At 39.9% G+C, this 16,162-nt stretch overlaps 1 protein-coding gene and 1 pseudogene across 2 annotated transcripts in view; one reads left to right on the top strand and one right to left on the bottom strand.

The window, feature by feature from the left end:
- Positions 1-3,792: 3,792 nt before the first annotated feature.
- Erlin1 (ER lipid raft associated 1) overlaps positions 3,793-16,162 on the bottom strand; it is a 34,164-nt gene continuing 21,794 nt past the window's right edge. For both annotated transcript variants that reach the window (XM_041662130.1, XM_041662129.1), the window contains 3 exons: positions 10,924-11,013; positions 9,529-9,608; positions 3,793-6,019 (listed from right to left, as the gene is read on the bottom strand). In XM_041662130.1, the coding sequence (XP_041518064.1) occupies positions 5,798-6,019; positions 9,529-9,608; positions 10,924-11,013 (392 nt within the window). In that variant the 3' untranslated portion in view covers positions 3,793-5,797. The remainder of the gene's footprint in view (positions 6,020-9,528; positions 9,609-10,923; positions 11,014-16,162) is intronic.
- On the top strand, positions 6,118-8,989 carry LOC121454045 (annotated as a pseudogene).

Below are 16,162 nucleotides of genomic sequence, written 5' to 3'. Positions count from 1 at the left end.
GACTCTGCTTACAGCAACCCAGGCTGTTTCTAGCCTGCTTCTCCAAATGCTTCTACTAATTACTCAATTCCAAAACTATGTCCACATTTTCAGATGCTCATTACAGGAACGCCCCACTCCTCTGGAACCAACTTCTCGTTGTTCATCTTGCACTGCTCTAAAGGAATGTTGTAGACTGTAATTTCTGACAGGTAGAAATCTTTGACTATTCTGGAGGATGGAAATCTAAAAGTGAGGACAATGCCTGGTGAAAACCTTCTCACTATATCTGTCATCTCATAGCAAAAAGTAGAATGTAAGAAACGAGGGTGAGAAGGGAAAAGGGAAGGAGGGAAGGAGGCAGCATACACATGGGGACAAAAAAATGAACTCTTTCTTGCCATAAAGGTCTGAATTCATTATACCCATTACATCTCCTCTCTGGGGTCTCTCTCTCTCAACACTGGTGACACTGGAGGCTGTTCTAAGATTTTTTTTTTAGTACATTTTTTTTCTCATTTTACATAGCTATCCCCATTCCTAGTCCTTCCCCTTCTCCAGCCCCCCCACCCCCGCCTTGTCCACCATCCACTCCTCAGAAAGGGTAAGTGAGGCTTCCCACGGGGAGTCAACAAAGTCTGACACTTCACTTTGAGGTAAGACCAAGGCCCTCCCCCCATATCTAGGTTGAGCAAAGAATCCCTCCAAAGAGAAAGCTCCAAGACACCAGTTCAAGCACTAGAGATAAATCCTGGTTCCACTACCAGTGGCCCCACAGACTGCCCAAGCCTCACAACTGTCCCCTACATCCAATGGGCCTAGTTAGGTCCCATGCAGGCTCCCCTGCTATCAGTCCAGAGCCAGTGAACTCTCACGAGCTCAGGTCAGCTGTTTCTGTGGGTATCACCATCATGGTCTTGCTCCTATTATCGCTCCTCCCTCTCTTGGGCTGGTCTCCAGAAGATTGGCCCAAATGTTTCACTGTGAATCTCTGCATCTGCTTCCATCAGTTGCTGGATGGAGGTTCTATGATGACAGTTAAGGCAGTCATCAATCTGATTACAGGGGAAGGCCAGTTTAGGCATCTACTCCACTGTTGCTTAGGGTCTTAGCTGGGGTCATCTTTGTGGATTCCTTGGAATTTCCCTAGTGCCATGTTTCTCGTTAGTCCTCTGATGACTCCCTCAATCAAGATATCTCTTTCCTTGCTTTCCCTCACTGTCCTTCCACTTCTTGAGCATCCCATCCCTTATGTTCTCCTCCTCCTCCCCCTTCTCCCCTCCCCTTCCACCCTCCCTTCCTTCCCTGCAACATACTCCCTGGCATGTACCCAAAGAATGCACACTCATACCACAAGGATATTTGCTCAACTATGTTCACAGCAGCATTATTCGTAATAGCCAGAACATGGAAACAACCTAGGTGCCCCTCAACTAAAGAATGGATAAAGAAAATGTGTTACATTTACACAATGGAGTACTACTCATCGGTAAAAACTATGACAGCTTGAAATTTGCATGCAGATGGATTGAACTAGAAAAAAAAAACGAGTGACGTAACCCAGACCCAGATAGACAAACATGATATATACTCACTCATAAGTGGATATTAGATGTAAATTAAAGGATAACCAGCCTGTAGTCCACGATCCCAGAGAAGCTAGGTAACAAAGAGAACCCTAAGAGAGACATACATAGATCCCTCTGGGAAGAGGAAACAGACAAGATCTCCTGGAAAGATTGGAGGATGTTCTTAACACAAACTTTTTGAAGAACATATTCAAACCATAGTATACAGCAAGAAAAAAAACAAGTGTCATTATGAGTTATGGTCCATGTAATAAAGGACACTAGGAATGAGAAATTGATAAAGTTTGTTGTCAATGCTTGGTGTGGGATTCTCCTCTGTATGCTATGAATATGTTTTATTACCACTGGTTAATAAAGAAGCTGTTTTGGCCTATGGCAGGGCAGAATAGAGCAAGGCAGGAAATCTAAGCAAAGATAGAAAAGAAGGCGGAGTCAGGAAGATGCCATGTAGCCACCCAAGAAGCAAGAAATAACAAACCACAAGCCTCATGGTAAAATATAAAATAATAGAAATGGGCTAACTTAAGATACAAGAGCTAGTTAGGAATACACTTGTTTTAATTAATATAGTTCAGGTCTGGGCACCTGGGAAACTAAAGCACAGTCTCTGTTTACAAAATGGCACCCAACATGGGGTTGTTTTACTCTCTGATCTTCAGGCAAGTTTCATTATTAAAATACAAATAAAATGCCACTACAAATGCTTACACAAAAAGATCAAGAGAAAACTAAGATACTGCTCTGAGTTATTGGAATGTTCCTGAAGGTTGTGGCTGATACTTATATTTTTGGTTGTGAGCCTAGCCTTTAACGGCTGAGCTTCTTTCCAGGCTGGCTGATATTTAAAACTAGTTATCTTACACCACAGCTCCTGAAGATAAGTATCAATGTGGTTCATTTCACACTCACACTTACTAGGTACTGTGCTCTTCTCTACTGTGGGCATTTCTGCTCTACTCAGAGACATACTGCTTTCTATAGATTAGATAAGCTAACATACCCTAGCAGTTGCCATAGGGAAACTACTATACGAGGTACAGCAACTTACCTCACTAAAGAGCTGCCCTGCGAAGATGTGTAAATAGTTTAGAAATAGCTGGCAATTTTCCATGATTATTTCACAAGTCTCCATTCACACGAGCTGGCCCAGCTTCTGTCCTTTCGTCACGACGACTTATTTGACCGTATTTTGCTGCACTTCACATTCAACCAAACTGATCAAGTCTCGAGGATCAAGCACCATCTCAGGGGTTAGCAATAGATACAACCCCCAGGCAACCACAGGGTCGTAGTCACTGCCCTCAGAGAGCCTGGGCTCTTGTGTCATAATAGACTCTAAGCAGGTCATGAGGCAGGATGCATGCTTATGCAGGTTAAATGAGAAATGCTAACTCTGAGCACACAGTTCAGGGTGAACTCTCTGAAACGATGAAGAATCTTTAGGAGTGAGCAAAGGAGAGCTGGTACCACCAGAGAGGAAAAGAAAACCAGGACAGAACAAAGAGGTGAGTGGCATTTCCAGAAAGGCCAGCAGGGCCAGATTATAAAGCTGCTCACCTGCATACACTGGCACTGGTTTTAATCATTTAAAAGCAAGTAGAACTACGAACTGTTAATTCACACTTTCTTACTGGAGTGGGAAGAATTCATCTTAATGCCAAAGCTTATAGGATAACAAGTTCAAATTGGTAGCTGCAGCTTCTTGGTCTGTGGCAGCTAATGTGGGAGACTATGGGGTGAATTCCAGAAGCAGAGGAAAGAGACTCCCTCCCGGGATCTCCCACCTCTTCTCTGCTAGTCCAAAAGCACTGTTCCAACTGTCTGCACCAGACCTCTCAACTAACGGAGTCAGCTGTGCCACAGCACTACCACTTAGAGCGTACACAGGGGCCCCTCCCTTTAATGTAAAACTCTTCCTTCTAGTACAGGCTCTAAGGGGCACAATGACTGTGTTTCTTCTTCAATGCCCTGCTCCTGACTTAGCCCACAAACAATAGCAACATTTATCAAATTCTAGGAGCCAAGAAAAAGTGAAAATGTCATTAAAAAATTTTACTTGGTAGGCATTATTTTGGAAAAAGTATAAACCTCTACAGTTAAGCTAAATCAGCAAACTTGCTCTATAGTTGAAATGGGCAAGACAGTCTTAGAAACATGTTTTAAAAAAAAAAAACAGAAAAGCATGAAGTCATATGGGGAAAACACAATACACACACACAGTCACTGATAGGAAAATAATTTTATTTAGATTCTTGTTTTTAAAAACGTAGCTTTCACATATAAATTTATACTTAAAGATTACAGTGTATAGTTACCAAAAGGAACATCCCTGAAGGATGGCCAGACTTAGTTCACTGAGTGGGCACAGGGAAGCTCACTCCATAGGGAGCTCAAGTGGAAGTGCTTTCTTTAATCTTTCACAATGGCACCTCCCTGTTCCTCAACCCGGCCAACATGACCCGTGGCCACTAAGACACCTACAGCCATCACTTTGGGGCAACAGCATTTCACTAATGGGAACAGAAAACATCTCTAGAAATGAAAGCACAAAGCTCAATGATCCAGATATCCCACAACAATCATTATTTATCTGCAGCAACAATATGACAGGTGTATTTATATAGTTCAAATATTTTTGTAATGAGGGTTCAAGAACACAAAATTCATTTAAGGGTAATTAATATAATTAAATGAGAAAGATTATTTTTTCCATATTACAAATGCCTCTATACTAAAAGGCCTAGGGGAAAGACCCATTCAAACCTGGGCTTTCCTTTTCCAATAAAATTCTTGGCACAACCTTTCAGCTGTTGTGAGATAAACAGCTGAGAGGTTTCAGGAAGTGGGCCCATTACACTTCTGCCTGGCTTCAACACAGTACACACAAGAGCTGTCAACAAGCTTGGCAGACTCAGGTCTACCTGTGCAGCATAAAGTTCCAGGAGAGTTAATGTGATGGGGAAAAGAGGTCTGGATGAAGCAGATCTCCTATAGCCACAGCTTAACTTTGTCATTTTCTCATGGAAAATAAATTCAATGGTTGCCAAGAAGTCAATGGAATTCTGATCTCTAGAGTGAAAGTTGGATACTTTGATATCAACATCACAGGTCAAAGGGGAAGGAGACAAAGATGACCAGGGATGCTTTCTAGGTTACTTTTGGTTTCACACTTTGTGAACTACTTTAAGGAGAATCGGTGTGTTAGCAACCACGGCATCCATAAACCTTGGCCTTTAGAAAGGAGTGCTGGGGCAAATGAATGTGCCCCAAATCCAGTTTTAAAATACAGACTTCCTGCAATTATGACATAATACTGTGCAGCAAATTAGGAATTGCACACTGCTCCTATGTCTGGTTAAAGCCTTGTCTCAGCTTAGTAGAGTCACGGGGTGACCTCTAAGCAGTTGTCTGTGGCTAAAACCAGGCACTTTCATCGCACTTGGGCCAGAGCAGTGATGTGGACATCATCACCAAATGGAGGAAACACAGGGCCCCACAGCTTTGGTGCAGTGCAGGTTTTGTCTCCCTTAAATTTCAGCTGCTTTCCCTATTTCTGAGTTTACTAATAAAATAAACTAGTGATCAGGAATCTCTGTGAAAATCCTCTGGTTGGGTGGCAAAGTGCATGTCCCTGCAGGCCACCAACCTGACTGTAGGAAAACAGAATGGTACACTTTGTATCAAGTAAATGGTTGCTCAACTGGAAGATCATTTCCTAGGAATCCAGAGGCCCGGCTGTTAATCACATGGAGGAATGCTGGGACTGGACTTTAAAGAGAGCCTGGGCCCCAAATGTCATCAGTCTTCTTTAACTTACCATTTTCTGGTGGTCTTTTCTCTGGCCTCCTAGCTCTTGAATGTCTAAGCACACGTCCCCAGGGACCAATGTAAACATTATTCAATAGACCTCAGCTTTTAAAAGAAACACAGCTTGTTATATAGTGTTTGACATTCCAGTGCAGGCAGTGTCTAAACGTCACTTTCCCTCGCTCCTGAGTACCGGTTTACAAAGGAACACATACAGGATACTTGATAAAAGTGTGGCTGAAAAGACCATTTGAGTGCCAGTCAGCTGGTCCTCTCCTGCAGCTGGCAAACCAGGACTATGACAAGGAGAGCCACAACAGAGCACAAATTCTCTGTGAGTCTGGAGAGTCCACATAAACCACTGCTCCCACGTAGCCCCTTGGGTCACACTTTGATATGGGAGAGCATTTCTACCTCTTGCATCAACCTGTGTTCTCCTTGTTTTGGACGGGGCTCTCTCCAGAGGGTTCAAGAGTTTCCTCAGGGGGAAGGGAGCCTTCTCTTCCAGTCCTAACATCAGAATATTTCAAAGCACAAGAGGAGTCCACGAACATGTTAGGGATGTTGCTGCCAAAGTAGATCTTACTGTTAGAAGCAATGGCCTGATACTTCTTGAGTTCCAGATACTCCGGGGTCAGTTTGTGCTGTGTGGGGCAAACAAGATCAAAGGAGTTAGAAAAGTCTGGTGCGATAGCCATCTCTTTTCTCTAACACCATTTCTCCAGCTGCTCTGCTGAGGAACATGATCCAACTTGGAATGTTTGCCAGTGATCCTATTTCACTGTGGAGTGTGCTATCCTCCTAACAGCTAAGTCCTTAACTAAAATTCCTTTAACAAGCTCCCATCTTAAGGCAGGTTAAGCTGTATGTTTTAAAAAATAGTTGGGGATTAAATAATACATATTTCTTTTGTGGTTTATTAAATACTTTACATGCATTTTCTATTTCATATAGCTTTCCTCTATCAGAACTGACACAGTACTTCTACTGATTCTTTTGAGAGAGGTACACAAGTCACCAAGTCAGTATTAGGGCTTCCAAGTAAAAGCCTAGGTTCACAATTGTATAGCTAGATGTTTTAGTGACTCAATTTTTTTGACCAAATTTGAGAATTGGAATATGTTAAGCAATCACCTAATCTAGCATCTTGCCTTTATCCAGAAGTTGACTGTTTAATCATCTGTGCTAAGATGGCTGTTTGTCAACCACCAGAACTGCTTCTACCAACATTTAATTTTTGAAACATATCTTAGGTTGACCTCAAACTTGCTTGTAGCTAAGGATGACCTTGAACTTTCAGTATTCCTGATTTTACCACCAGATTACTGGGAGTCCAGACGTCTGTCACCACACCCAGGTTTAAGGGTGACCAAATCTAGAACCCAGCACAATAGCCAAGCACTCTGCCAACTGAGTTACATTACAACTCGTTGTTCCCAGAATATATGCTATGTCCCCAGGACCATCCTAGTAACCCCCTCTTTGTCTTGAATCTTTCTTGTCTTCTGTAGTGACAGAATACTTACTCTGAACTTTAACATCTTTCAGTCCCTGCATCTCCACCTTCCAGCTGATTCACATCTTCTGCCAAAACACTGCATGTAAATCTAGTCATACTGTACAACTACATTACTTCTTAAAGCCCTTTACAAGTGATCTGAGTGGCATTTCTCAAAATGGCATAAAATGATGACTCTTTTCAGGATAAGTTTGATCTTAATAGTAAAGCCTTTTATTTTAAAAAAAGGCACTTTATTTTTGTTTATATGTATGTTTGTGTGTGCACATGTGTAGATAGCTGTAAGGACAGAAGATAAGAGAGTCTGACTTTCCAGAGCTGAAATTGTGAGTCACCCAATGTGGGTGCTGGAAACTGAACTCTGGGCCCCTTGGAAGAACAGCAAGCACTCTTGGACACTGAACCATCTCTTCAAACCCAGTAAGAAGATCCTGATGCTTCTCTCTGGCCAAATTCTTCTACTGTCAATTTGAACTCTTAGAGGTATGAATTTCTCATCTTGCTTTTATCTTGACAAAATTCCATTCTGTTTCTTCTGATATCTGTTTCTAAATTTATACTGGTTTCCAAAGTTCTGACAATTTACATTCTACCAACCTATTATTTCCTCTAATTTATGTCTTTCCTTTCTAAATTGATTTTTATCCTTCAAATTACAGGATCTATTTAGCAATTTCAATATCACATGAGGAGAAGGCATTAAAACAGCAAGTGCTATAGGTGTGACACAGGAAGGGCCAGGGATTCAAATGTACCATAATACATCAGACCATCTTTAACATGAAAAGTATCTTGTACTTTGCTGGGAAGATGGTGCTAGGCAGTACAGAAAAGTGAGCAAAGATGAATATAAGAAGCTCTCGGAGAAGAGACTGACAGGAGAGAGAAAAAAGAATGGAAGCCCGGTGCTGCCACTCAAATGGAAGCTTCTGCGGCACAGGGACTACAAGGTGAACTAGAAGTCCGAGCTTGGGAAGGCAACTGTTATTACCAAGACGACCCCACATTCTGAAATGGGAGGCTACTAACTGCAATGCCTACGGCTGTGTGGTAAAGAACTCCATCAATTTCCGGGATCACATTAATGGAAAGAGACATCAACAAAGCCTGGGTATGACTGTGTGTGTGGATCAGTGAAGAACATTCTCTCTGGTCAACAAGATAGAAGAGAAGCAGAAAGACTATGATTTTGAGGAAAGGTTGGAGGAACTTAGAGAAAAGGAGGAAAAGTCCAAAGCACACAAGAAAGAACAACAAAAGGAGAAAAGGAGGGCCAAAGAGGACTTGACATTTGAGGAGGAGGATGAGATGGCAGCTGTGATGAGCTTCTCTGGCTTTGGTTCCACCAAAGGAGTTACTGAGACGTTCTCTTTGGCCTATACTGGACCTAACCGAGTATGTGCTGAGGTGGGGGGCGGGTGTCACTTCTTTTTTAGGTACTTGAGAAAGTCCTTAAGAGTGTTAATAGGCAGGGCTAGAGGGTGGGTGTTTGTTTTCTCCCTCTGTTGGGAGAGGGCACAGGATGTCGAAAATGCTGTGGTATATTTTGTCAGCCTCAGTATGTTACTGGAGTCACAGAATCTCTGCCCATCTGTGTTCCAAAGACCTCCCCCCTTTGAGGCTGCTTTCCCCAAATTCCCCCGCATCTTTCCCTCTTCATCTATCCAGCCTGTCTGAACATTCTCCTTTTTCCTGTGTTGCTTTCGTTTTAATCTTTACTCTTGTTCAGCTTGCAACAGAAGGGTTATCTGGGTCCATAGTACACAAGTGCTGGCGTATGCTTGCCCAGCTCTTCCTCCCGTCCTGCCCAGCAGTTCTCCAGCCACCTGTGCATCATGTGACTTCTGCCTGGGTCAATGTGTGTGTGGGTATGTGTGCATGATTTGTCACAAAGAGGAGACCTGAGATAGAATCTCAAAGCATTGTTGTCTTGGGGTCTAATGATCTTGGGTTCTCAGTGCATGTACCAGGAAATTAAATGGGATGAGTGTTTGGTGTGGCTTGCATCTGTTAATTTTAAACCTTGTTTCTTCTATTTTACTTCACTGAAAATTTCTGTTTTTGTCTTCCTTGGAAATAGGTTGTTCTTGTTTGATGCAAAAAAAGAATGAAAACAACAAAACAACCCTAAAACCAACCAAACTAACTTCACTCTGGAAGACCCTGGTTCTCAATGTTCAACATATACAATACATGACACTGACTAGGAAAAAAAAGAAAAAGTATCTCACCCCCAAACTGCAAGTATGTCTCTGATGGGAAATCCTCTTCTAAGTTCAGTTTCTATCCTAAAAAGCTACCTATCAGGAAAGCTAGTTTAAATGAGTTTCCCTCTTTCCCTGTCATTCTCTCAAAAGATCTTCAACTTTTCAGAGCCCCTACTTCCAGGACAAATGAACAGTTTTGTGACATATGACCTGTGCTTATGCATCTGCTTATCTTTATTCCAGCTCATTGCTTTTATAAATTCCCCATCCCCAACCAATGGGTACATGTGTCTTGCTAAATAATTGGTTGATGATGGGTTGGCCACTACCTTTTTCTGACACTGACTACAATCACTTCTACTGTAGTAGAGCCCATGAAAAGCGAATGCAAACCAGTCGCTGGGGAAGTGGCACGCGAAGCAGTCACCTTGTTTGAGGTGGCGTATTTGTGCGCAGCATAATACTCGGCATCTGCTTTCGCCTTCTCTCGGGCCAGGAATGCAGCATCTAGCAAATAAGAGTCATGACAAGCTTGAGACAAAGCGAACTGTCACTCTACTTCCTTATCTGGGTAAGAGTACCTTTTATACTGCTTAATATTTCAATTGTTGGTCTTACTTTAAGTTATAATACTAACAATTTTCAAAATCTCAATCCTCAGGACAGCTCCTTTTCAAGGAGAATATGTTCATCATTGTTAAACAACAACTTTTTCAGTTCATTCATTTCTGCTCTAAGTGGTTGCTTTTGCTTCTATCTCCCTCCAACTTCCCATCACCCAAAGCCTTAGCCTCCATCCAGGCAGGGTTCAGACAAAATAACCACATCTAAACATAAAATCTCCACTCTATTTATTGCATTATTTGCATCCTCACCAAATTTAATCTGAAATCAGTTAGTACAGAGAGATAAACAGTTGTATATAAGTATCCTCAAGACTGTAATCTATCAAAGAGCATCAACATTAGCATATGCAAGGCTCTGAGTTCAATAGCAAACACATCACTATGTGATTACACAGTTTCAGATTTTCATTTACAACAGGACCATATCTTTTCCCCAGCTAACTTGTTGTTATTACTGCTGACATGTGACAAACTGGTGGTGGTTAAGTTTATTATTTTGAACATTAAAAAATTATTTTACATTGTGTATATGTGTGTGTGTGTTTGTGCCCATGAGAACAGTGCCTCTAGAGGCCAGAAGAAGGCATGTGATCTCCTGGAGCTGCAGTTACAGACAACTGAGGACTACCTGACATGTGTGCATCTGTAAAATTAGTATGTGTCTTTAACCAATGAGCTATCTCCCCTGCCCTTGCCTTGCACATTTTATTTTTTTCTTCATTTTATTTTATGTATATGGTATTTTACCTGCATGGATCTCTGTGTATAAAAGAAGGTAAGAAGGTGTTGGATCGCCCTGGGACTGAAATTTTAAACAGTTGTGAGCTACCACGTAGGTCTGGGGATTGAACCTGATCCTCTAGAAGAACAGTCAGTGCTCTTAATCACTGAGCCATCTCTCCAGATCCTTGTTTGATTTCTCAAAAAATTTTGAGGAATTCTTATACTTCATCAGAGACTAAAGTGAGAGTTTTAGTCTCCATTGTAAGAAAGGAAATGAAAGGTTGAGCTACTAGAGTCACAGCTTAAAGAAAGAGCTAGATTATAAAGTGTTTTGTCTGTTTGTTTGTTGTCTAGAGTATCAGGCTAGCTACTTCTTGCAGACCAGAATACCCTACAGCTTTCCCCCACAAGACAATAAAGAACTGGTCCTGAGGCAGAGAGGCAGTCCAGGACACTCAGAACTTCAGTCTTACCTTCAATCTCAGAAATGCGCTTTTCAGTTTCTTTCTCCATCACCTTCTGTTGAAACCGAATTTTTGCCACTTGTGCAATCTTCTCTGCCTCTATAACATAACAAAGAAACATACTCAGAATCAGCAGTACATGGTCTAACATTAATTACATGTGGCTTTATGGCTAACAGTTTCCAAGGTTTTATCTGTTCTAGAAATAACTTAAGAGAGGAGGAATTCCTTTCTTTCTCTAATGTCCTATGTTGGCAGTTCAAGCTTTGTGGGAAGGTTACAAAAGGTTAACAGTTTCAGTCTTCTATGAGACTATAAAGCAATGGTTCACAAACTAATGGCACAAAAATGGAGCAATACAAACCCATGGCAACACAAGACAACCATATAAAGTGGCATGAGAAAACAGGATAATGGAAATTAAACCAAGAAGATATTCTGTAGGAAATAATGGACATGAGCTGGTAGGGATAAGCCAGAAAACATAACAAAAGATACATAAATATAAATGAAAAAACTACAGAGAGAATACAGAGCCAGACAAGAGAAAACAATAAAGCCTGTGTTGTAAGCTAAACAGTCAAGTTTTAATATATTCTAGGATCTACTAGTAAGCTGCCATCAAGAATATGACATAAGGAAAAGATTATCAAATGAATAGTCTTACTGATGTAAAGATAAAGAGGAAATTAGTCACTTAAGGAAACAAGTGTTCACAGTGAGCACAGCAGCTGCCACATCCAAGTACACACAGGAAAACTAAATACTTCTAGTTAAACCTTTGTCCAAACCAAAGCCCCCAGGACCAAACAAGAAAGACTAATTACACTTGAAATTCTATCACTGTAATTCTTTAAAAACACTCTCAATTTTCCTTTCAGCCAAAGATGATGAGGACATGTGATTCTCTATGGTCACAGGTTTCTCATCTGAAGATCCAACCAAACACAGATTGAATATACTCAGAAATTTTAAAAAATGTGTGTACTGAACATGAACATTTTTTTTCTTGTCACCATTCCCTGAATGATGGCAACTATTCACATAGTACTTTAATTTTAACAGGTATAAGTAACCTATATATGATGTAAAGAATATGACAGAATGTACCTAAATTAGATGAAACACATTTCATTTTCTTAAATACCTGTAAACCATGGTGTGGAACCCCAAAGGTTCCAAGAAATACTTTAACATACTTCATCTCTAACTTCTGGCGAAGATCATGTAACAGAGAGAAAAATTCCAAATAGTTTCATTTTTTTTTTCAGGAGGCAGTATCCTTTAAAATTATCCCAGAACCCAGCAGAGAGAGAATCAATCTGTATTACACTAACTTAAAAAAACACCCTACGGGCTGGACATTTAACGATAAGCACAAGCTCAAGATACACTACTCTCCATTACATGGGAAGAAACCAAGGAAAAGCGTGACCAGACTTGGAGCTCCAGAAAAGTAGGAGTAGACAAATGAAAAAAATTCTTTTAAGTAACACTTTAAACTGTTACACAAAACATAACAAATTTGTCTTTAAATGCACAGCAAGTTTATAAGACGGAATGAAAGTCTTCAAGTGGCACAGCTAAAGAAGAGCTGAGGTGTGCACGGCAGCAGTTCTGGAGTGCTTATTCACCACAGAGAGAAGCACTTGGGCAATGCTCCACACAGGACTAGACAAGGCCTTGCACATCCCAACTCACTCAAATAAAGCCAAGACCTCTAGAGGCTTCAACTCGAGAGAAACGAGCACTCTACCTGCTAGCCTCACGAGAGCTGGAGAACTGAACAGAGCTACTTTAAAAGTAGGAGGATTTTAAAAGCAGAATAACTACCCCAAAAGAATCACTGGTTTGGTGGCAAGTTTGTAATCACATTCAAGAGGCCAAACAAAAATGTATCACTATTGCCAATATGATAAGAAAAACTAAATTTAGTTTGTTACAGAACTGTAGGCTCAAGTACATCGAGGATGAAAGGAGAGCACTTTTGATTAAGGAAGACTAAACAAGCTTAGCCTTCACCAGAAAAACAAAACAAGAAAACAATCAACTAGCAGGGAAAAGTGAACCATCTGAAGCAAAGGGAGAGGTCACACTTTCAAACTGAATGAAATATTGACTATTAAAAGTCGTTAGTACTGAGGAGAGTAAGCAACAACAAGATAAAAACAACATGAAAACAGACGACAGAGCAACAACAGGTGAGACTGGAGAACAGGGATGAGAATTAAAGCATCTCCAAGTATTTTTCCAGAAGAGGATGGAGAATATTACTTACTTTAGATTTTACTGATTCATATAAACTTAACATTTCACAAGTGATGACTAGTTGTACATTCCAGAAACAGAATGTAAACCTTCCAGTCAAGTAAAAGAAAAAAAACGAATAAAGACAACTCACAATGGAAAAAGAAGTTAGAGGAAAAAAATGTGTGGTAAATTGCATATAATTGAGGGATAACATACAAATCTAAATACAGTAGCAACTACAGTAAATATAAAAGGACTAAAACTCACCAGTTAAAAGACAGATTCTCACATTGGATAAGATAACAAAATCCAGCTATATGCTGTTTATAAGAGACACACCTAAAACATAATGACATAGAAGAGTTGAAAGTAAAAGAACGGGAAGATACACCAAGAAATAGCCAAGAGAAATCCAACACAGCTATGTTATCATCAGACAGCGTAAATCTTATGCCACACAATATGTTTAGGGATAAAGAATGCTATTATAAACCAGTAGGAAATCTCCAGAGAAATTAACGATCCTGAATTTAAATACCCTTCATTAGAGACTCAAAATAAAGAAAAAATTGTAAGTCATTTTTAAGAAATTTTAACACAATGTTCTCAGTAAACTGATAGTACCAAAAGACAAAAATGAGAAGGACATAGAAGATGCAATTGATCGCCATAGAAACCTGCATCCAACAAATGGGGACTATATAGTCAGTCCTTTCTAAGACAACTAGGGCATTTACAGAAAAAGGCTGCAGAGAAAATGTCAACACAACTCAATCATCCATACAACAGACGTTATCCTTTGGGACACTGAAAGTCTCTCAAAACTCACTGAACCAAAAACTAAAGAAGTAATACATATAACTCATGGATTAATAATGAAATTATAAAGGAAATATCTTAAAGAAAATTGAATACATATAAGCAAAAGAACCACCACCAAATCCCCCAAGACCAAAGCAGTACGCGAAAGGAAATTTATTCTCCTACATGCTTCCACTAAAAACAAACAAAAAAACAAAAAAAGAAAAAAGAAAAAACTGAAAGTCAATGAATTAAGCATCTAATGTTAGATTTTTTTTAAAAAAAGAACCAATGAGTAAATTCAAAGTATGCAGAAAAAGGAACTAACAAAAATTCACAGAGATAACTAGAAAGAGAGCATAAATCAAGTCAAAACTAAAAAGCAGTTCTATGAAAAATAAGATCAAAACTAATCCAACAAAAAAGAATGTATAACCAAAAAACAGGAAGGTAGACTACAGCGGATGTGTTCAAAGCTACAGTGAATTCTGTAAATCCATTTCCCCATTTGAAGTATTATATGAATAAGACAATTTTCAACAAAAATAACATTTCTAAGCCTTAAAAAGAAATGAATAATGGAATAAATATATGTAATAGAGAAATGAAATTAGGTTGGATGTTACCACAAGTACAAACAAGTAGCACAAACCATATTAAAGCAAAATGCTTTATGGGTTCCATGAAACCCATGAAAAGAAACAATACATATCATATACAAAATGTTCCAAAAATAAGCGCTCTTCAGGTCATCCTGAAGTTGGAAGAAACAGAGCACACAACAAAACACAAACTCCTAACCTCAAACAAAATACAAATAAGCAAACGCAATAGTTTATAAGAAAAGAAAACTGTAAGTAGATCTCACTTGTAAAAATTCGTAAAAAATTATCAGCAAACCTTACAAGAGATTATGGTGAACCTTCCATATCATGACTGGGTGGGTTCCTTAACAGAGCAATAAGAAAATCCAGTAATATAAGATCTAACAATAGAATCCACCATATTAGTAACTTGAAAATCATATGTTCAATTCAATACACACACACACACACACACACACAAATAACTTAGTTTTAAGAGTAATCTCTTTTTTTTTTTTTTTGGTTTGCAGAGGGTTTCTCTCCCTGTAGTTTTGGAGCCTATTCTGGAACTCATTTTGTAGACCAGGTTGGCCTTAAACTCACATAGATCCATCTGCCTCTGCCTCCCGAGGGCTGGGATTAAATGCGTGTGCCACCACCACCATCTGGCTTTAACAATAATTCTTAATAAGGGCTTTTGGCAAGCAAAGAGCAAACAGAAGGAAATGCCATTGAACAGTCAATGTTAAGACAGCAAATGTTGCTGGAACTATTTAGAGATAAAACAAAAGTCCTGCTCCTGTGTATGCTGTATAAAAGGGCATAGCTTAGAGCAGTGAGACAAGAAGAAATGAAGGGTGTGATGTTTATATACAGAAGAAAACAGAATTACTGCTATCTAACGACAACATGATTAATCACAGGGAAACCAAAGATGCTGTTAAGAATACTAGCTTTTTCAACAAGGCTGCTAACTAAAAACCAACAGCATATCTACCAAAAAAAAAGTGACAAGCTAGAAAAAGTGCCTTTGTAAAAGAGTCTACTTATTACAGAAACAAAAAACTTTAAAAAAGCTACACAGGAATGAATTGCTTCCCCCCTCCCCCTTTGAGTTAGGGTTTCTCTGTGTAGCCCTTTCTGTCCTGAAAGTCGTTTTGTAGACCAGGCTGGCCACAAACTCAGAGCATCTGCCTGCCTCTGCCTCCTGAGTGCTGGGACTACAGGAGCATGCCCCCACACCCAGCACCAAGGAAACAAATCTCTAATAAATTTCAGGGACTTTAAGGATGTTATCCCCTCCTGCCTTTGCTGCTTTCATACGTATGTGGGCATGTGTGTGAACACGTAAATGTGGGTGCATAGGCACGTGGAGGCCATCTTTGGTGACTCTTCCATTTGTTAAGGTTGGGTCTCTAAATGAACCTAGAGCTTGTCTATAAAGCTAGTCTTGCTAGCCAGCCTGCTCTGAGATTCCCCTACTTTATGAGACTGGGATTAAAAGTGATCCACGGAGCCCACTCTAGATTTTCATGTGTTTCTGGTATTCAAAATTGTAGTCTTCAAGCTCACATTTTACACCGAGTCATTTCCCTAATCCTAAATTATACTTT

Source organism: Microtus oregoni, unplaced genomic scaffold, assembly GCF_018167655.1.
Source record: "Microtus oregoni isolate MIOR12 unplaced genomic scaffold, Mior012 000012F_ref0000307, whole genome shotgun sequence".
In the NCBI taxonomy this organism is placed as follows: domain Eukaryota; kingdom Metazoa; phylum Chordata; class Mammalia; order Rodentia; family Cricetidae; genus Microtus; species Microtus oregoni.
Note: the sequence above shows the minus strand (reverse complement) of the source record. Positions and strands in the feature narration are given on the sequence as shown.